The sequence below is a fragment of the Paraphaeosphaeria sporulosa genome (assembly GCF_001642045.1).
Source record: "Paraphaeosphaeria sporulosa strain AP3s5-JAC2a unplaced genomic scaffold CC84scaffold_6, whole genome shotgun sequence".
NCBI classification, from domain to species: domain Eukaryota; kingdom Fungi; phylum Ascomycota; class Dothideomycetes; order Pleosporales; family Didymosphaeriaceae; genus Paraphaeosphaeria; species Paraphaeosphaeria sporulosa.
Genome location: NW_017253365.1, coordinates 2694427 through 2714431, shown reverse-complemented (window position 1 = coordinate 2714431; position 20005 = coordinate 2694427). Strand labels below are relative to the sequence as shown.

The 20005-nt window shown below is 56.4% G+C and overlaps 7 protein-coding genes across 7 annotated transcripts; 1 reads left to right on the top strand and 6 right to left on the bottom strand.

Annotated features, from left to right (window-relative positions):
* Positions 1 to 104: 104 nt before the first annotated feature.
* CC84DRAFT_1260527 (uncharacterized protein) lies at positions 105 to 3062 on the bottom strand (the record flags this gene model as incomplete). Its single annotated transcript, XM_018184992.1, has 1 exon — positions 105 to 3062. One exon carries the CDS (start codon positions 3060 to 3062, stop codon positions 105 to 107), a length of 2958 nt encoding a protein of 985 aa, XP_018035696.1.
* Positions 3063 to 3704: 642 nt separating this feature from the next.
* On the bottom strand, positions 3705 to 5225 carry CC84DRAFT_1218686 (uncharacterized protein; the record flags this gene model as incomplete). Its single annotated transcript, XM_018183025.1, has 1 exon — positions 3705 to 5225. One exon carries the CDS (start codon positions 5223 to 5225, stop codon positions 3705 to 3707), a length of 1521 nt encoding a protein of 506 aa, XP_018035695.1.
* Positions 5226 to 6741: 1516 nt separating this feature from the next.
* On the bottom strand, positions 6742 to 7770 carry CC84DRAFT_1260526 (uncharacterized protein). Its single transcript, XM_018184991.1, has 3 exons — positions 7579 to 7770; positions 7543 to 7546; positions 6742 to 7518 (listed from the first exon to the last, which is right to left on the bottom strand). The coding sequence occupies exon 3, from the start codon at positions 7395 to 7397 to the stop codon at positions 6903 to 6905; it is 495 nt and encodes a 164-aa protein (XP_018035694.1). The 5' UTR covers positions 7398 to 7518; positions 7543 to 7546; positions 7579 to 7770; the 3' UTR covers positions 6742 to 6902.
* Positions 7771 to 8688: 918 nt separating this feature from the next.
* CC84DRAFT_1165609 (uncharacterized protein) lies at positions 8689 to 11831 on the bottom strand. The gene is made up of 2 exons (XM_018178758.1): positions 9511 to 11831; positions 8689 to 9398 (listed from the first exon to the last, which is right to left on the bottom strand). The coding sequence occupies exons 1-2, from the start codon at positions 11536 to 11538 to the stop codon at positions 8982 to 8984; spliced, it is 2445 nt and encodes an 814-aa protein (XP_018035693.1). The 5' UTR covers positions 11539 to 11831; the 3' UTR covers positions 8689 to 8981.
* Positions 11832 to 12025: 194 nt separating this feature from the next.
* CC84DRAFT_1165608 (acetate--CoA ligase) lies at positions 12026 to 15167 on the bottom strand. The gene is made up of 6 exons (XM_018178757.1): positions 14674 to 15167; positions 13290 to 14484; positions 12982 to 13242; positions 12802 to 12931; positions 12466 to 12740; positions 12026 to 12364 (listed from the first exon to the last, which is right to left on the bottom strand). Exons 1-6 carry the CDS (start codon positions 14754 to 14756, stop codon positions 12302 to 12304), a joined length of 2007 nt encoding a protein of 668 aa, XP_018035692.1. The 5' UTR covers positions 14757 to 15167; the 3' UTR covers positions 12026 to 12301.
* Positions 14905 to 15797, top strand: CC84DRAFT_834741 (uncharacterized protein). Its single transcript, XM_018187594.1, has one exon. The coding sequence runs from the start codon at positions 15054 to 15056 to the stop codon at positions 15540 to 15542; it is 489 nt and encodes a 162-aa protein (XP_018035691.1). The 5' UTR covers positions 14905 to 15053; the 3' UTR covers positions 15543 to 15797.
* A 396-nt stretch (positions 15798 to 16193) lies between these two features.
* Positions 16194 to 19938, bottom strand: CC84DRAFT_1165607 (WD repeat protein-like protein). Its single transcript, XM_018178756.1, has one exon. The coding sequence runs from the start codon at positions 19679 to 19681 to the stop codon at positions 16469 to 16471; it is 3213 nt and encodes a 1070-aa protein (XP_018035690.1). The 5' UTR covers positions 19682 to 19938; the 3' UTR covers positions 16194 to 16468.
* Between the last annotated feature and the right edge of the window lie 67 nt (positions 19939 to 20005).

The following is a 20005-nucleotide window of genomic DNA, read 5'->3' as shown; positions in this document are numbered from 1 at the left end:
CAGGAATTCACCGCTTGGTGGCGTGCACGAAAAATGGATTCGCGAGTAATGCCAGCCCCAAAGAAATCCAAACCCAACACAGCCGAAGCATCCTCATTTCAAATTCACCCAGCCTTGCCTTTGCCCAGTACCGACTTGGTGAAGGTGCCGTTTTGGCTCACTTTGATACGCCCACGGCTATCATGGGTTGCAGTACTCAGTGTCTCTACATCTTCTGTTCTTCTCCAGGGTCGCTTCACACCAATCTCTTGGTCCCTCCTCTTGAGAATCTGCTTCCACTCTTGGACTATAAATTCGTCGTCCACTTTCTTCTCTGCTTTGCCATTTCCGCCCCTTGGCTTGATGATTTCGGAGATAATCGGCGATATCGGGCGCACTATGAACCGCACTGGAAGAAGAGCGAACCATATGCCATACAGTGCAAAAAGCAACAAGACTGTGAGCGGTCTGCCAACCACTTTGGCGCGATCAAACAGCGGTCCGACCAAAGCGACGTTGAGATCGTTCGAGTTCGCCAAGGCGAATACGGTCAGCGAGAGAGCCGTGACTGCGGTTACGGCCATGGAAGCAATTGTGATGCCACTTGGAGCTTGGCTCATGCTGAAAATGCTGGTGGCAAAGCTCAGAGGGAGGAAGACGACCGTAACATAGGTGAAAACAGCTAGCTTATCGGCCGTACCGAAACTCATGTCATCTCGTATCGAAGCCAGACGTGAATTCAGTGAAGTTCGAAAGGTCCTCATGTCCAACTGCAAACGCTCGAGATCTCTGACGACACGGTTGTTGAGGACCAGTAGGTGTGTGATGGCGTGCCTGAAAGCCACTTCGTCATTCCTCGTCCATCTGGGTCTTTCATACTGACGGTCCTGCTCTCGTCGGTCCCATTCCCGAATCTTTTCCAGGTTTGCTGAAAGATCGTCTTCAAGAGCCTGAATAAACTGCTCATGAGGTCGCCACAGCTTGGCGAGGTTAAGATAGTTGTTGCGATTTGCCAGCCGGATGAAGGCGATCTCATCTGATAGCGCCTTGGGAATTGGATCCTCTCCCTCCATGAACGTGACATCCAGTTCGGACAAGGTCAGCGTAGGCTGATCCAGTGACTCGTGATGGATATCCAGACTTCCCAAATTCAGTACACGCTGACGGGTTGATTTCCAAATCACATTCGTGTTGGTCTTCAGCGCGTCCAGAATCTCGTTGAAGATCAGAAGCTCAAGTATCTTGCGCTGTTGCCAGGGTCGTGTGACCGATCTGTGTTGTTGTTCCCCCTCAGCTTCAATCTCACCTTCGAGTAGCTCCTCCTCAGTTGGCACGTGACCTCTTATATCCTTCAATCGAGACAGGCGTGCACCTAATGCGCCTAGTGCATGCTCAGCAACCTGTTGGTCTTTTCGCCGGTCTTCTGAGTTGTGCCCCGATTGGTCTTCCGATTGTTCTGTAGACTGAGAATCCTTTTGATCGTCTGCTCCCGAATGGCTGTTGTCTTGAAGAAGATTCTCACGTGGACTCTTGTTTTCAACAATATGACAAGTCCAGTATCTATCGAAGAAGTCGCCAACAAAGCGGAAGCCCATGCTTACGCGAGACACAGTCCTCGGCCCTGGGTAGCTTCCCTCTGTCGATCGGAAGAAAGAAAGGTGGAGCTCTGTCTCCCATTCGTTCAAAGCCGCCGATGTACTGTCGAAGAAATACTTGTCGTGGTTATCGTGCCGCTGAAAGAACGCCAATAAATTCTCTTTTTCGGGCTGGGGAGATGCCAGTCGGCAGGCGTCTCGTGTTTCATTCTGTAATGACTGGTCTTGTGTCTGCGCTTTCATCTGCTCTTCTGGTCGCTCGTGTATCCGCTCTTCTGTTTGCGGATCTCTGCTCTGGTAGGGAAGCCAAATGATCCGTTTCTTGGCGTTGGCGGCTGTACGTGGGACTTGTAAAACATTTCTCAACTCTGTGACAGACACGAGGTTCGTGCTCCAGTTTTCTGAACCTAGGATCTTTCGAGCAGCCTTACTTCCCCCCTTTACATCTACAATCAACCCCACCAACGCGCCATCTCTGGTTACTTGTGAAGATCCTTTCACGATGCCTTGCGGATCTGGCATCAGGGCAGTCGAAAATCCTATCAATGCCGTCCCTCCTACCAACGAGGCAAAACCCGCCTGGGCTGTGGAAGTCAATTTAGAGGCACCCTTCGGTATCCTTGGGCCGCGCAACAGGACGTGGGGGTGTGGGAGTCTTCTTTGGGTTGATTCTGTCGGCCTGTCGCGCATTGGTGGGTCATACCCGAACTGCAACGTCGCGGGCTGTTTCTGGAGCCAATCGTCAGATATCTCTACCAGCACCTTCTGATCGACCAGTTTCCCGAAAGATGAGAAGGCAGTGGTTTTCGAAGCTTGAACGCTACTTGATGAAGAATCTTTGCCAGCTTCTTCTGGCATGGAACCTTTGGCTCCACTCTCGGGGCCCATTGCGAGCTTCTCCAGTTGGGATCTCGCATAGGACCAGAGGATATAAGGTATTTCAAATGTTGTATGCCAATACACATCGTCTTGGTACTCATCTTGAAGTGGAGTTGGCTGCAAATCTTCGTCTAGCAGACCAGGAAATAGCCCGTTGAGCGATGAACTCCTGAATAGTGTACTTGAAGCAGTTGTGAATACCCTTTCCGGAGTCCAATTGTTGATTCGTTTCTTTTGTGCGCTCATGAGGATTGCCATTCCGTACCAAAGGGGTTTGTCCCATCTCATGTCTGATTGCTCCATGTGGTGTAATTGAGCATCGAGGAGACCATTCCACCGTCGCGTAGTATCTCGCCAATATTTCCTGTCCCCCTCTACCTGGTTCTTTTGCTTTTCTGATTTGAAGGGACCGTCATTGAAGGCATAAAGTAGAACGGTGTCTTTGGAGTGGAACAGGAATCTAGTTTCGTTGGGCTTCCGTCGCGTTGCAAGCATCCGCTGCTTTGCGACGGGATTTTCGCATGTAAACCGTTTGATGACAACTTTCGAAATGTGCGAAAATGAATAATCGTTGTAGTTACCTTGTGCATAGCTCCATCCGGAGATCATGGTGGAAGTCCATTCTTCCTGCTCTTGGGTCGTAGGCCTCCAAAAACGGGACTCACGGATCATAGATTCGCCAGCTTGCAAAGCCCAGCATATCCATACGTGATCAGATAGACAATATTTAGACTCATTGGGTCTTTTCGGAAACGCACACTTTCCTCGTGCATTGCGCTTGTCGATTGTCTTGATCCAAGCATGGAAGCTTTTTAGGATAGTATAAGGCCTTGTCTCGAAGTCTAATTCAAGATCGAGGAAGCTTCGAGCTTTCAAGAGTTGCAATGGGGTAGCGATGAGAGAGGCCCATATGGTGTCTTCGAAGGATCTGTTCCGCTTTCCCGTAGGCCAATAAAAGTCAGAATAGCCACCTTCATCCAACTTCTCAGCGCTGTCGCAAACCCATCGAATATGGCCTCGAAGGACTCGAAGTACTCTGTGCTGCAACTGTAACGAGACTTCCCTAATATCGTCGCACGTGTTACACCATTTCTCTTTTCCGCCGCACTCACAGCTTTGTGAAGGATACAAGTGGTCTTTTGGGTTGTCGAAGACTTCTTTGACATATTTTGTCATGGAAACGAGAAATTGGAATGCATAACTATTGTAGTCAGCCTTACTGATACTGAGTGCAATTGACTCATCTTATGCTCACAAGCTTGAGAGCTGCCACACACGATGACCGCCAATATCTCCACAGGTTATGGCAATTTGTTGGTCCTCGTCTTGCGCGAGTCGGCGTCCATGCTCATTCAGAAGTACAGGGATACTGCAGATGGATAATATGTGTTCTAAGTTGCGTCGAATCATGAAATCCAGGCGCGGGTGGGTGGAAAAACGGATTTTCACTTCGGTCTCCTTGTCTGACGAATACATCTGGGAATATTCTTCGAAACTTTTCTGCATCACCTCCGATGGTGCCCATTGGTCATCTTCAGGAACTGTTTGCAGTCGATATGCCAGCGTGACCTCGAGTGGTCCATCTTCCTTGCTACTATCGCTCGCATTCTCATCCTTGGTTAGATCAATTTTGCCACGGAAATTCTGACGGTCACATGGCTTGATTGGCTGCGATACACCATTAGAGAATGCGGAGATAATGAGGCATACTACGGGCTTTTTTTCAATAACTTGCTCCTTTGAGTTGTTGGCCCCATCGGATCTCCTGATGCCCTGGACCTCTTCGCTGTTATCTTGATGTTCCCCCTGGTCATCGTGGCTGTTCCGGCTTTGGTCGTTCTGGTTGCTCTGGTGCTCCTGCTTCTCCTGGCTGTCCTGGTTTTCCTGGTGGTCCTGGGATCCCTGGTTGCTCTGGCTCTCCTGGTTCTTCTGATTGTCTTGGTTCTCGTTGTTTTCTCGTTGATGCTCCAGCCTCTCATCTTTGCCTCCAGTCATCTCAGGCCTATCGGCTATAATTTTATGACCAAATACCAAGCTTCTTTCATCCTTGGGGCATAGGACCCAATATTCCGAGTCGGCGTAGCCAAGGACTTCGGACACACTCGTCGCATGGCGTGGTTCACTTTGCCATTCGGTTTCGTTGGCATGGTATGCACTGTTTACAAAGTCTAGATCGCGAATGAGCATCCCGTAGTCGAACTCAAAGCCGTGAGGATCAGATCGACCCTTAGCATTACCGGAAGGTTTCCAAGAGTAGCGCTGGAACACAGTGTCGTCAACGCAGAAGTACTGAATAGAGAACTGCGATGATGCTTCTGGATCGTGATAAACGAAACATGGCCAACGATCGTTCTTGAATTCCAATGTTGGTTTCGTACCAGAATGTCGCCATGGGTTTCCAAAAACATCCTTCGCTATAAGACCAAACCCAGCATCCGGATCGTTTATCATACCGTCGAGTTCCTGTGCTCGTCTCTCCACGTACCATGGCTCATGAGTGTCCGGGCAATCCACGCAATAACACCCTGAGCTTCCATGTCCGAGATATCGACTGATTTGCATGAGGCGCCCGAAGGCATTGACGCTCGCGGTTGTACCTTCATCCCCAAAGGAAGCGTATGTTGGACGTTCTCGGATGGAGTTTTCCACTGGATCTTGAGGCTCTTCTTGCTTCATCGTCGGCTTTGATCCAACTGAATGCTGACCATCCTGCGTGAACCGGAGTTCGGATGGTACATCCGATGAGTTAGTATTGTCTTTTTGTTCTGGCATGGTACTGTCTAAGCGAGTTTGCTAGCTGGGTAGATATATTCAACGTTGAGAAAGTACTGTCAGACAGCACATATTTCGAGCGGCATGCCGTCCACCGTAACAACAAAGAAGTCGAGTATGCCTGGCGAAGGAGACAGTGATGATCTGGAGTATCCGCCACAGCTGAACACACAGCTGAGGTTCCACGGCAGTTCTCGCTAAGGCGACCTCCAACGGATGTGGATATGATTAGCGAAGGAGACCTCGACTCACTGCATGAGATCATGCTTGCAGTTTAGCCATAGCCTTATCTTACCAATCAGATCCGGCCAACTTACATACAAATGCAGCACCTCAACGGCTGAAGAGCAAGTTCATCGGCTTCCAATGCAGCCCATCAGTTGTTTGGTGCGCACCGAGCATGAAGCTGGTATAATCCGAACGACTGACGGATAGAAGAAGTAATTGGACAGTTTCTAACGATCGAACTTTCCCAATGCTGGTGCCTCTCCCAGCTGAGATTTAGAAGCGCTCATGCGTAATTTCGCGGAGCCACGACGAGCACTGATTGCAGAGATAGACGGAAGCCGGCTTTGCGAACTGGACTTTCGTATGCAAGAACGGCGATGCGCGAAGCTGTCACCGTATGATGCCGCCAACTGGGACCATCAGGCTGAGAGCGCGAAGCGCTGGCGGGGTCACCTCCAGTGAGACCAACAAGCATACCAGGGAGGATACGAGATCAGGGAATATCACCAATCGTATCGTATTCCAGACTTTCGGGAGCTTACATAACCGGGAGCTGGTGGACCTGCAGGTTTCAGTCGGCGGCTCGACCCAGCTCGTATCAATGGCGCTCGACCTCGCCGTGTTCGCTGTAACATCGATGTGATCGCTGAAATGTGGTAATGCATAGGTGGAGGGCATCTCAGAAGTGAAGGTGTATTCGGATGTTGAAGCAACGTAGGCGGGGAGGTTGCATCGCGGGCTGCACCGAAGGCGGCTCGTCCCGCAAAATTGTGCCACCAGCCAACAGCAACCTCTATCCTCTGTCGATCAACCACCTATCAGCTTCGTCACGCCAATTTCGATATAAGTCGAGGTAACAGCATGGAATTCCGCTGCACACTTACAGGCAATCCCTTCGCCTCGAACGGCCCCCAATACCGGCAGTTCTGCCTAATCATGACAACAGTTGTCTTGAGCTTCTTGGTGAACTCGGTCCGCTGAATAGAATGAAACACGCAGTCCATAGCTCTGACATCTCAATCAGAGACCTCCGTCACTTGGGCTGACCTGCAATGGTGTTGACCAGGCTGCTGCCTGGGTCACACGGAAGCAAGCTAGTCCTGTAAACTAGATGTACCATGCAACTCAACGAGCCGCTCTCGTCAACTCGCATTACGTCCCACAATACGCTTCTCAATCGTCAATGCACCGAGACCTAACTTATATACTTATAGCTAGTAAGGTACATTGCCTTCGTATTCTTAGGCCACTCAACTCCCCTCCAGACCACTTCTTCGAATTGTTTCTGCCCCCACCGATGTCATTACTCCGAAGTAAGCGATACTAAAACGACCGCTTAGAAAGGATTTGCATCTTTGCTCCCACAGCTGGAACAAACACCACCCGGTCTCAACTCATACTGCCATTGTACCCGCACTTCGAAGAACACGATCTCCGCTGAAACACTCTCTACCACCAGCATCCCCTCCAAACCTTCTCCACCTCCTCCTTCCCCGCCTTCTCCTCCACATATTCCAGCCTCTTCTTCTCCACCTTCTTCCTCTTCTCCACCCTAGCTATCTCCACCTCTTCCCTTTCCTGCTCCCTCATCTCCTCGACCACATCATCAGCCTGCGGATCACTCCGCATTTGACACCGCCGCCCATATGCGGAGTCCTTGATACTCGGCCTCCACGGTCCTCCCGATCCTGTGCTGGGCGGCCGCGCGGCCCGGCTGCTCCAGATGGGGCCGCTGGGGGCAGAGAAGCGCGAGGTTAAGGTGTAGGCGGCAGAGGATGCCGACGGGAGAGCCCGGGTAGAATTCACTGACTTGACGGAGGCGGATGAGGTGCCTGATGGAGGTGCCTTGGCGGATTTGATCGACCCCGATGGCGTGGACGGCCGCAGCGACATGTTGCACGCGCTGTCGTACCGGTGCAGCTTTACTTGGTGGCGGGCAGACATCGTGCAGCCTGTGTGGACCCGAGGGGTTGGAAGTTCGTTGGCGTCGTTGCGTGGGCCAAAACGCTGGGCTGATTTTCCTCGTGGGTGCGGTCCGTTTTGACGGGCTTTGCTGAAGGAAAGGTAGCTCACTGTCAGGAAGCGCGTTAGCTATTCTTCAGGTTGACCTGGTATAACTTGAGGGGCACACCTTGCCACCTGGTGAAAGTGTTAGTCTGGTGGAGTTGCGGGAGCTTTTAGACGTGGTTATCAAGGTGGCCTCGTAGGCCTCGGAGTCTCCTGCGTAGAGGTATGGTCTGTCGGGTTTTGACCAGCTCGTCTGGTGGTGGACGAGGAATGTAGCGTGCTTGTATGCTGGAAGCTTCCTTCATTCCTGTCTCACAACCACGTACACGCAGACGCTGCTCGTGCGTGCTGGACTCTCGTTATGTGATGTTCTTCGTGGAGAAACATGTCGTGTGCAGCGGAAGTACGAAGAGAGGCGAAGAGGTATTTCCTCATGCAACAAGTACTCCAGTGCTAGTTAGAATCTTGGGTCGGATATACCTGTTGGGCCCAACGTCCGCCCTTTTCCACGGCACCCCACGACGACAAAAGTCGCCGTCCAATCTCGAGTGCGGCATTTCTCTACACCACGCCCGCCCTCTTCGCTAGCGCGTCTCTATGCAACGATATCGATGTACCGCAACCCACTGTCCACCTCAAGCATCCCTCCACACCTCACCATGTCCCCCACCACACCGCCACACCTCAACCATGAATCACCTGCATCCGCCAAAGCTAGTGGACTTCCTCCTGACTCCGTCTCGAGGTAGCCACCAGCGCCCACCCCAACCACGTGTACGTACCCAAGCACACATCCCTACCCTCTCATCTCCCCCTCTCCCTAAGCCAAACCCAAAGTCTTCACACCCCATCCTACCCGGCTCCACCATCCCCAAGTCCACGGACCACACCACCACGTGCGGCTTCGTTTCCGTTCGGGAGCGTTGACGAACGGCGCTTGGGAACGTCAGGGTCGCGGGATGGATGTGGATGCAAGCGGCCAGCGCACAGCACAGTGTGTGGCACGGATTCCGCTCCGGCGAGGGAGTCGGTGGACGCCAGTCAGGCGTGCTCCGTTTCCCATCCTGCAGCTTGGGACGAAAAGCCCTGGATGCTTACGTGGCGTCGCGACGCCGCCATCTTCTACCTGTCCCTTGCGTCTGATCTTTTCCACGGCCCAATCATCTCCTGGATCCCATCTTCATCATGTTCGTGTCTGCACTTGTATGGGAAGGAGACTGCAAGTAAGTTTGAGAACATCGTACGCTGAATTCGCGAGTGTATATACGTCTTGCACATGCTTGGATATACAACAGCCACACTGGTGGTATCCGCTCCCATCCCGTCCCATCCTTTCTCGCATGCCACCCAACAAACGAGACATCTTCTCTTCTTTCGGTGTTCCAGAACGCCATGCTCATGCAATCCCAGTCAAATTGAAACGCCTCCGGCCGTGAGTGAATGTCCATCCCAATGCTCTTACAACAAACAAACGCACAAACAAACAAACAAACGAAAACCCAAAACGATGGGCGGGCGAGCCTATGCATACCGCACACTCCCGCTGCGGAACAACGGCGGCGGCGGCACCGGTCCCCCAGCAGCGCCGTGGGGTGCATGGCCCGTCTGCGGCGCCCACTGCGGCGCCGTCTGAGGCGCCCACGTCGGGGGTGGCGGTGGGACTTGCTGCATGGCTCCGCTGGGTCCGCCTCTGCTTCGACTCCTGCTTCCGCCGCTCCCACTCCTTCCTCCGGGCCCACCAGCGTAGTAGGGCGCCACCGGCGGCCCCGCAGCGTATTTCTTCTGCAGACGGCGGCGCTTGACGCAGCGCCAGCAGCAGCCGAGGATGGAGAGCAGGATGAGGCCGCCGATACCCGCGGCCAGCCCGATGACGAGGGGTTTGTGTGTGAGGATCCAGTCTTTGACTTCGTTGCCGACGGAGCCGCCCGTGCACTGGCCCTGTGCGTGTGTCAGCATCTCATCTATTACAAACTTTCTTCATTCTCTAGGTGGAGAGGGAACAAGTGAAGCAAAGGTGAGAAATCCCACCCTCCAGTCGGACTTGACTTACATTCTGGCACTTCCCTCCACCGACGCAGCTCGTTCCGTCGAGGAAGTTTTGTTGTAGTCCATAGCACGTATTCCCAAACTCGGGGCTCGCACAGCTCAACATGCAATTACTATTATCGCACGCATACGTGTCGTTGCCCTGGGTATAACTCCCCATGATAGTCTTGCACTGCTGATCGCGGCTGGTGCACTGCCCAGAGGCACACTTCAAGCCACCCCCACAGTCCGTGCCATCAGGCTGCGTTTTGTCTTCAGGACAATAGGGCGAATCCCCTGTGCACTTCTCCTGGGGATCGCACTGTCCGTTGGAGGCGCGGCAGACGGTCGACGCCGACGCGAACTGGCAGCCCCGGCAGCAGTCCTCGTTGGAGTCGTCGCAGACGGCGTTGCTCTTGAACTTGCACGTCGACGCGTCGCAGCACGCGTTGTCGCCGCAGGATTCGCCGCCGCAGTCGCACTGCTCGTCGCCCTCGACGATGCCGTTGCCGCAGGTCTGAGTCGTCGTGAGGTTGACGTTGCGGTTGTTGGAGAGGCAGGTCGACTTGACCGAGGTGCGGCCCAGGGCGGAGCAGATGTTGCCGATGGAGCAGGCGGAGAAGCGCGTGATGCCCTGCGCGGTGGACGGGTTCATGATGAACTGCTCGCCGGCGTCACAGGTGCTGGCGGAGAGCGGGCAGCACTGCGAGGCGCTCACGGCATTTTGGTTCTGGCAGGTGTCGGAGGTGCAGTCGTGGACGGCGCCGAAGGTGTGGCCGGTTTCGTGGGCGATGACTTGCCATTCTGTGGATGTGCGGATGACGACGTTGGCGCCACTGACAGTCTCATTCTGCCCGCCGTTGGCCTGCGAGCCCGCCACGCAGGCCTGTCCGAGCCAGGCCAGGCCAACGGCTGAGCCGGTGTTGCAGGTCGAGAGCAGGGTCCAGTGGCTGAATCCGTCGTTCTGGCCGCCTCGCCACGCGGAGAAGAGGTTCAATCGCTTCTGGATATCCACGCTGGCCGAGCAGTCTTGGTTCCAGGGCGTGGCCGTCTGCTCGGTAGTCGGGCACGAGGGATCCGTGATAACGACGTTTGCCAGACCCAGCGAGATATTGAAAGTCGACTCGAAAAGCTCCGACGCCGAGTTCATCTGCTTGATGATATTGTCCCTCGTCTTGGTCTTATCCGAGCTGAAGGCCTTGATGTACGTGCAGTCCGTCGCAACGCCGACAAGCGCGACCTTGCGCGTGGTCGGGCACCCCGCCGTGCTCCCAATCGACGAGACGAGGTTGACACCCGCGCCGTTGCCACCACCAGGAATGTCAGACTGCCTCTTCCCCAGCATCGCCGAAAAGGGCATGGCGAAGAAATTCTCCTCTGCACTCCTCGCGCGCATGGCCGCATACACCGGGTGGTCCTCGTGCGTGTTGAACTTGAGCTCGTCGCTCACACACGCCGGCCCGGCATCCCTCCTCCTCAGCTCTGAATGCTCTTCGACCCTTCCCATATCGCTGTCCCGAAAGACGACCATTTTCTCCTCGCCCGACCCCAGATCCAACTCCGGGTCCCCCCTGACCATGGTGCTGACATAGTTCTCGCCGACCAGCACGTGGTGGTGGTCGTGGTCAATCGTAAAGGTGCCCTCGAACACAGGGTCCAGGCCGTCCCTCCTGACATCTATCCTCGCCCAGCCCGCGCGGTCCCATCGTGCGCCCCTCTTCAGCCACGCCGTCCCCTTGTAGATCTTGTGCTGCAGCCGGTCGACGGGCTCCTCGGCGTGCACCTGGCCGTCGGCATCGAGGTAGCTGATCTTGGCGCCGTCGGGGAAGAGGTCGTGGTTGGGCTCGAGGCTGAGGCGGATGCGCTGCGAGGTGGTGGTGAAGTCGAAGGCGAGGTCGAAGGACGAGAGCGCCGTCACTCTGTGGTTGGGCGTGAGGATGTCGGCGTTCTTTGCGAGCCCGATGCGCTGCAGCGGGTCTCGCGCCGACGACGATGCCGTGGCGACGGCGAGCAGCGATGCGAGGCACGCGCCGAGCGTGCTCCGTAACCGCATCGTGGGCGGTGTATGTGTGGATGTGTGTGCCGCGGGCGGCGCTGTCTCTCCTGCTCTTTTCTCCTCCCAATAGTCTGTCTCTCACTCCGGTCTTTTAATAGTTCAGCTGGCAGGGTCCACCAACGCGTCCAGTCCAGCGGCGAGATGTGGCGCGAAGCGTCGATTAAGCAAACACCCGTCGATATTACAGCCGCGCAACAACGAGCGACACGGAAGCGAAGGTCGACATGTAAGTGTACGAAGTGGAGGCAAGTGACCTCGCCCTCCAGGCTAGGCGTGAAGGCCGTCCAGAGCGTCCGGCAGCGAGATGCATTGCACTGCCCGCTCCTAGACGCCTCCTTGGCGACAAGTGACAGGGGGCTGGGCCAAAACGCCTTCGAAACCGGCTCGCCCGGCAAGCCACACCTGTCACTGGCCGAGTGCGCGCCCTCAAAGGCATGCGCTGTTATTATTGCAAGAGAGCCCGCAATGCACGCTCTGGAGACAAGGTCGCACTGCATGTTTGCTTGTACATAAACATTTGAGTCTCGCCCGGCTACTGGATATCGCAGACACAGCCCAATCCTCTCTGACACCAAATAACACATTGTCCGCGCTGACTGCCAGTGCAGGTGCTCGTAGCCACACCGGCGCAGATGCCTCTAGCCGGTACCCGTTGGCGCATACCCACCTCCGTTCGTCGCGCCCTCGCCTCCACGCGAAGTGAAAGGCTAGTGAAACTTGCGCGCCACTCAAGCGCCTCAGCACCCCTCTATACGCAGTCTTACTTCTTCTTGGCCGAATGCACCACGTTAATGATCTTATCGACGACCGAGGGGTCCGATAGCTGCGCACCGTTAGCCCGCATTCCAAGCCCACGACGCGCGTCACTCTTGCACAACACCACACCCGATGACAAGTGACAAGAAAGCAAAAAGCGCGGCTTACCGTGGTCGTGTCGCCCAACTGGTCCTCCTCGCCCGCCAAGATCTTGCGCAGAATGCGCCGCATGATCTTCCCGGACCGCGTCTTGGGCAGATCCGGCACCACAAAGATGGCTTTGGGCGCGGCAAACGGACCAATCGACTTGCGCACCTGCAGGATCAGGTCCTTCTTTGTCTGGTCCGAGTTGTCGTTGCCGTCCTTGAGCGCCACGAACGCGTTGACCGCTTGCCCTGTGAGCTCGTCGTGGACGCCCACGACGGCTGCTTCAGCCACCCCGTCTGCGGAGAAGGTCAGCTTGGCGGCTTCTTGGGCGCACGTGGCAAAGAACACGCTACTTACGGTGCTCGATGAGCGCGGCTTCGATCTCGGCCGTCGACAGGCGATGGCCACTGACGTTCACAACGTCGTCTACACGGCCTCGGATCCAGTAGTAGCCCTCGTGGTCGCGGCCTGCGCCGTCGCCCGTGAACTGCTATCATTAGCACACGTCTCGCAGCCAAAACATGTTCTGAGACTCACGTAGTACCCCTTGTACACATTCAGATACGTATCCATGTATCGCTTGTGAGCACCCCAGACTGTGCGCGCCATGCTGGGCCATGGCTGCTTGAAGGCAAGCACGCCTTCTACATCGTTGCCGTGGATCTCCTCGCCGGACACGGGGTCGATGATGGCGGGCTCGATGCCGAAGAAGGGTAGGGAGGCCGATCCAGGCTTCGTGGGTGTCACGCCGCCCAGCGGTGTGATGACGTGCGAGCCAGTCTCCGTTTGCCAGTATGTCTGTTCTCGTTAGTCTTTGCTTCACCATCGGTAAAATACAAGCTTACGTCTACAACGTGTGCTTCCTCCTTTCCGACAACCTCAAAGTACCACTTCCACACCTCAGCCGCAATTGGCTCTCCCACGGACCCAAGCACACGCAGGTTCTTCATCTTGTGCTTGACGTGCTCGTCACCAGCGCGCTTGAGTAATCGCAGCGCCGTGGGCGCAACGTAGAACTGGCTGACATTGTACTTGTCGACGATATCCCAGTAGCGCGAGAAGTTGGGATACGCAGGGGTGCCTTCAAATACAACGGTGGCAACACCGAGCAGCAGCGGCGCATACACGACGTAGGTGTGACCGGTAATCCACCCAACATCTCCACCGCAGAAGAACACGTCCTTGTCGTGGATATCAAAGACATACTTGCCCGTCGCCGCAGCGCCGATGAGGTACCCACCCGTCGTGTGCATGACGCCCTTGGGCTTGCCGGTAGACCCGGACGTGTACAGCAGGAACAGGGGGTCCTCTGAGCTCATAGACTCAGGGGCGATGTAATTGGGGTACTTCTCGACCTCCTCGTGCCACCAGTAGTCTCGGCCCTTTGTCCACGGGACATCGGTGCCGGTGCGCTTGTAGACGAGGCAGTGGGAGACGTTGGGGCACTGCTTCAGGGCGTCGTCGACGATCTTCTTGGTGCTGATGGTCTTGCCGCCGCGCTTGCCCTCGTCGGTGGTGATGACCACCTTGCTCTCTGCGTCGATGATGCGGTCGCGCAGCGAGTCCGAGGAGAAGCCTGCAAAGACGACCGAGTGCACGGCGCCGATGCGTGAGCAGGCAAGGAAGGAAATGACGGCTTCGGGAATCATGGGCAGGTACAGCGCTACGGTGTCGCCCTTGCGGACGCCCATCTCCTTGAGCGTGTACGCGAGCTTGGAGACCTCGCGCAGGAGCTCGCCGTAGGTGATGATGCGGCCGTCAGCGGCATCGTCGGCCTCGTAGATGATGGCGGGCTTGTCTGGGTTCTTGAACGCGTGGCGGTCGACGCAGTTGTAGCTGGCGTTTAGGCGGCCCTCGACGAACCAGGCATTGTCGCCGTTCTCGAAGCTGCCCGCGTGTACGGTCTGGAAGTCGCGCTCCCACGTGAGCAGCTCACGCGCGAGGTTGCCCCAGAATTTGTGCGGGTCCTGGATGGACTCCTTGTACAGCTTCTGGTAGTGCTCGAGGCCGTCGAGATGCGGCTTGGTGTGCGGGTGCTTGCTGGTCACGGGTCAGCATCTCGTCCCGATTGATGTGGGTGAATGTGTGTGCATCGGCCTCTTGGGCGATGACGCTGCCACGGCTTGCTGCACTGGGCATTGGCGGGGTCACCCCGCTTCGGCGCAGCGTCCATGCCAACACGCCGCACACGTCGCCGGCCGGGGGGACACAGCACAGAGGCGCACTCACTCGTAAAAGGCTTTGGGGACGTGGAAGGTGTCGACCTCGTGGGCCTCGTGCACCACGGGCGGCTTGGTGTCGCCGTCGGACATGTTCAGTTGGCGAAGCGCGCGGCCGCAGGGGGGAGTCTGTGGTGCGGCGGAGCTCAATGCGTGATGGCGTCTTGCAACAGGAGCCTGAGGGGCACGACGTAGGCCGGAGGAGGTTGCAGTCTTATGCCAGCGCGTACGACCCGGGTAAAGGGCTCGGGCGGTGGTTGATTGCAGGCCGCAAATTGGGCGTGCTGCCGTCGCGCTCGGAGAACCACTGCCAGGCTACTCCACTGTACTAGTAGGAATGCGCGGTGCTCAGGCAACGGGGCTTCTGCACGCAGCAGACTGTGACTGGGAATGGGAGGGAGGAGAGGAGCAGAGCAAGTGAACGTCCCCGCTGCCGGGCGGCGCGCTCTTATGAAGCACCACCAACACCATAGCATCATCGCGCCAGTGCCCTCTGGCCATGGCCGTCCGGTCTGCGGGGACGAACGGCTGTGCGGTCGTGGGCTTTGTTTGGCTCCACACAGGTCGACACTTGGCGGTTCTCGGTCATGGCATCAATCCGCTTGTCCGGGCTGGCTCCTCGAGAGCCGCGGGACTCGAGCAGCGAACCGCATATCTGCGCCTCGCACCCCTTTGGTCGTAGCCGCTGTAAGATTTGGCGCGTCTCGTGCCACCGCTGCTGCAGACGCGCCGTGGAGCGCTCCATGTGTTTGCATCTGCTCGGAGGCCTCCAGCTCAGCATCGCTGTCGGCTTGTTCAAGTAGCTACCTCCTAGTGCCCGCAAGCGGTGCATGCTCCAGGTGCACCTCTCCAGCTCGCACCGACCCCACGGCCCGATAGCGTGCTGCCGCTGTGCTGCCACTGTACTGTTACTCGCACAGGGCCGCTGACGAATCGCCCGGGCCTGGGGAACTTCTCCCATCCCATCAACCTGGCGGCCCGAGGCGCTGGGCAAACTGTAGCCGAAATAGCGCACACCACACACCACCACGCTGCCCTGCAGCCGTACCCAAGCCTAGCCTGAGTATCCCTGAGTATCCGCCAGGCTGGCTTCCGACATCGCCCTGCTGTGTATTTGACATCCTGGGGCCCCGGCCGTCAACGAATTCAAATGCCACCTCGACAGCCGTGGTCCCATCTGAAAGCCGGTGGCGTGCTAAGCTTTGCACTCAAGCTCTGCGGAGCGAGCATGCAGGTGCGGGGTGGCCTGAGGGGACGGGCTGCCATTCGACTGACTGTGCCGCATCCGTCTGCCCTGTGCATATTACTACTCGCGCCAATTATAATTCTCGCCCGTACATGCGCCGAAGCCTTGGCATCGAGTGTAGAGTAGGCAGACACTAGGACATCTTCAGTCTCGGCTTGCACAACGCTGCAGACGGCAGAGTACCGTGCATCCTGAACAGATAGCTGAGCTCAAGTGGGCAGACCAGTTGGACAGCAGCTCTGGTACGTCGTGAAGGTACGCCTTGCATGTACGCCTTGAATGTACGCCTTGAATGTACGCCTCCACGCGGAGACGTGCGAGGTGGGAGGCCTCTGTAGGCGGCATGAAAGCCTCTGCGCGAGGCATATTGGTCTAGAACTGAGAAGCGAAGCTATGGTACATCATAAATGGTATCGTTACCGAGCGGAAGGATGCGGTGCGCCCTCACTGTACGCCTTTACCTCGCCTACACATGTGTAGCCCCAAACATCCCGTAACCTATCCTAAACGCCAAATCTTTGCATTGAAAACATCCCGCTGGCTGCTCCGCACCGCGAACTTACTGGCTGAATGCTATCTCGGTGGGAGAGTCAGTCGTGCTTGTCGCAGACTCTTCTCTCGCTCTGTCCGCTTCTTTGCTCGTTGTCACATCTACTTCTTGTGGTAGCATGGGAGAAACGAGTCCTCCCGAACTCTCGCTGTTGTGCCTTGCGTGCAAGGCTACGCTGGCAGATATTTTTTCATCCAGTATGCTGACTAGACGCTCCGAGTACTGATCGAGTATCTTCTGAATCGTTGTCTCGTTGAGCCCAACATTCGACTTCGCCTTCTCCCCTACCACGCGTGCGGTCAAGGCCAGCTCTCGCTCCACTTCACGCACGACGTCTGCGCCGAGGCTATCGTTGCTGTTGGCAATGCGCTTTCGATACGCCCGCAACGTCCGACAGAGACTCTCGGTCGATGACGTTAGGCTCCCAAAATCTGTTGCTGGAGGTTGTTTTGAGCGGAGTCGGACGTCGACCGATAAGCGGCGCTTCGCGACCTGTGGATGACGGGGGCTTGGAGGCGAGGGCGACCGGTTGCGGTTTATCCGGCGCATGGACTGCGCGGACCCTGTGCCACGGTCTTTCGGCATGCTGGACATGGGAGAGGGCTCTAACTTGGGAGTTGATGCCAAAGAAAACTTGGAAAGCTTCTTCCGCAGCGTTGGGGAGCGTTTACCCGTCGGTGTAGTCTGGTCATCCTCCGACCGCTGGAATCGCGCAAGCTCCGACTGAGAGAAAACACGTCTCAGTGGCGGCTTACTTGCCAGGAGATCTTTATTCGATGGTGTGCTTGGCCCAAGCAAGTCCATCGAATGGGACATGTGTTGCCGCGAAGGAATGAGCAAAAGACCCCAGACGAAAATGGTACCGTCGGCCGCGACGGTCACTAGTGACCTCTCGCTACTGTCATCGTCTGGTTCGCTGCCGGACTTCAACAGAGTGATATCTCTCACACCTTCTGTGTGGCCCCAATCACGAGCAACCAGGGTTCCATTCTCTTCGTAAATTCGTATGGACTTGTCGGTACTTGACACTCCAGCGATGAGAGGGGATCCCCATGTACGTGGAATATGTGCCAGCGAGGAGAGTACGACAGCATCGCCACCCTCAGCGTCTGAAGCCCGAAAGCTGCTCAGACACTGACCGTTGCGCAAATCGTATTTGTGTACATGACGGTCCACCGTGGAGACCAGAATGACATCGTCTTGGTCGGCGTCCAAGGTCATGGACACAGGGGATGACTTCAATATGATTGTCCGCAAGATGATGAAAGCCCTGTCTGTGCTCTCTGTGTCCTGGCGAGACACAAGTTCGCGTACGACGATAGTGCGGTCAGAGCTCATGGATATGAGTCTTTCTCCGTTTCTGGAGAATATGACTCCTGTTACTGCCCCCACGTGCTCGTCAAGCGTTTGCAGAAGATCCCAGCTTTCACTTTTCTTCTGGAGTATCTGGATGTGCCGATCTCTAGCGCTACTGGCAATGTATGCCATGTCTTTACTTTCAAACATGGCTATGCCTGTTATTTCGTTTGAGTGCGCTTTCATATCAACGAGACTGGATCGTGTCTGGCGATCGATGATTCGAAGCACACCGTACTTGTCACCAGTAACAAGCACACTTGCGTCAGCAGATGAGGCAACGGTTTTGAGTTCATTGACCTCATCTACGCCAGGTATCTGTTCGAGTGGGACGTCCAGTATTTGCTTGTAGGTACCCACTTGGTTCCAGTAAAGAACAGCACCACCTGTCGACCAAGTGTAGAATGATGCTCCAAGTGCGTTCGATTCGGCTAACGGTGCTACCCCAAGCACAGGGTCACCATGAGCTGGGAGCTTTTGGAGGACATCACCAACCATGGTATCGTCGTCGGGAGCGCGTAGATGGGACAATCGGATTGAATTCTGAGAGTCAACTGTGACAAGGTAATCGAGCAGCGAGCCTACGGCTTCAATCTTGTTCGAGTCCGTGCTCAGGGTGACGGTCGGGGACTCTACTCTGGGCGGGGGTGAAGGGGGTGGAGTGAGTACGCCGATGGTATCGCTTATGTTGAGCGTTTTCAGCCCTCCTTGGCTGCTAGCGATATGGAGTCTGCCTTGAGAATCAACCGCCATCGAGGTTACGGCGATTGCAGCTTCTGCAACCTTGAAGAACCGCTGGGTGCCGTCGCTATCGTCAATCAGGCAGAGCTGACCCTTGTCTGTCGCGACGATAGCTTTCGAGGGAGCCACCGCCACGACACTCGTAAAGTTGGCCTCGAGTAGACTTTCCAGGATGCAGTTCCTCCCAGGTAGCGTCTTGTGCGCGCTGGTCGATAGGAAGGACACATCGCTTTGGCGCGTCTTGGACACGCGGGATGCGGGATGAGAGTCCTCCAGGCGCCAGACCTTGACATGTCTGGTGCCGACCGTCACCACAGTGTTGCCCATCCATGCCATGCGATTGATGGTACTGGTACACTTGTTGCTGGCGTACAAGCTAGCAGCTCCCGTGCGCGCATTGATGCTCCATATGTACAGGAAACCGTCATTGGGGGAGCCCAGGCTAGCCAAGTACTGTGAGTCTGGAGAAAAGGCGAGGCATCTGACGCCAAACGTGTGGTCGGAGAGCGCAGTGAGCGGGGTTTCCGAAGGCGCATCGGGTGCAGTCGAAAAGATCAACACGCGCGGCTTGTGTCCCGTCTCTCCAACGGCAAGGTACTTGCCGTCCGGACTGAAGGCCACACACGTCGCAGCCTTTATCCTGTCTCTTGCTGACCACGATGTCCCGCCTGGCGAGGCACTCCAGTCATTGGCAGGCGATCCCAAGGGAGACGCACCAATGCCAGACTCGCGCAGGGACGCGGCGGTGCGGTTCCGACTCTCGTTCTGCGTCGGGGTGGACGGGCCTCCGTATGCGGAAGAGGAAGGGTTTATGGGGTTCGCTGTCGGTCGCGCGCGGTAGAAGCGCTGCGAGACATGTTGTTCGTCATCGACCGTCGCAAGCACCGCGGCGGCGCCGGCGCAGAAGGCAAAGGAGCGCGCGTTGGGGAGACTGTCGAAGGCATTGGCCGAGCTGGCCGACGTGCCAATGACCTGGCGGAGGGCAAGCGATGCTTCGGCGCGGTGGGCTTTTACGGGCGAGCGCAGCGGGGTATTCTTGAGGAAGGGCGACGGCGAAGGCGTGAGCTTGAGCCCGCTCCCCCAGGCCGGGCTCATGATTCTGGGGTTGTTTGGCGTGAGCGACATGGCGAGGGCCGAACAGATCGACGGTTCGCGTGTTGCACTTGGCCAGGGACATGTCAAACAGCCTCCATCGCACTTGCTGCTGCTGGTCGTTGAGGTGATGTAGGAATGTACCCAGCGGGCCGCTAGCGCCAACAACCGATTCTTGCTCTCCTCGGGGCCATGGAGGGGTGGCTGCGCGCACGGTCGGCAGTGAAGGCACGCGCCTCAGGTCCAGTATCCCAGACCGCGCGCAAGGTGAAGGTGAAGGTGAATGCGGCCCATGCGGCGGAGACGCATGTTTTCACCGCATCAACACGCGCAAGCGACGATCCGCGAACCGCCGCA

What these genes read in the sequence shown, in the direction of transcription:
- CC84DRAFT_834741 (XM_018187594.1), top strand. Translation starts at nt 15,054, where the DNA reads ATGGGAGGGAGGAGAGGAGCAGAGCAAGTGAACGTCCCCGCTGCCGGG.
- CC84DRAFT_1165608 (XM_018178757.1), bottom strand. Translation starts at nt 14,756, where the DNA reads ATGTCCGACGGCGACACCAAGCCGCCCGTGGTGCACGAGGCCCACGAG. An exon ending in ATGTGTACAAGGGGTACTAC is followed by an intron (nt 12,932 to 12,981) that starts GTGAGTCTCAGA and finishes TAATGATAGCAG; the next exon opens with TTCACGGGCGACGGCGCAGG. An exon ending in AGCCGCGCTCATCGAGCACC is followed by an intron (nt 12,741 to 12,801) that starts GTAAGTAGCGTG and finishes CCTTCTCCGCAG; the next exon opens with ACGGGGTGGCTGAAGCAGCC.
- CC84DRAFT_1165609 (XM_018178758.1), bottom strand. Translation starts at nt 11,538, where the DNA reads ATGCGGTTACGGAGCACGCTCGGCGCGTGCCTCGCATCGCTGCTCGCC. An exon ending in GTGGAGGGAAGTGCCAGAAT is followed by an intron (nt 9,399 to 9,510) that starts GTAAGTCAAGTC and finishes ACACACGCACAG; the next exon opens with GGCCAGTGCACGGGCGGCTC.
- CC84DRAFT_1260526 (XM_018184991.1), bottom strand. Translation starts at nt 7,397, where the DNA reads ATGTCTGCCCGCCACCAAGTAAAGCTGCACCGGTACGACAGCGCGTGC.
- CC84DRAFT_1165607 (XM_018178756.1), bottom strand. Translation starts at nt 19,681, where the DNA reads ATGTCGCTCACGCCAAACAACCCCAGAATCATGAGCCCGGCCTGGGGG.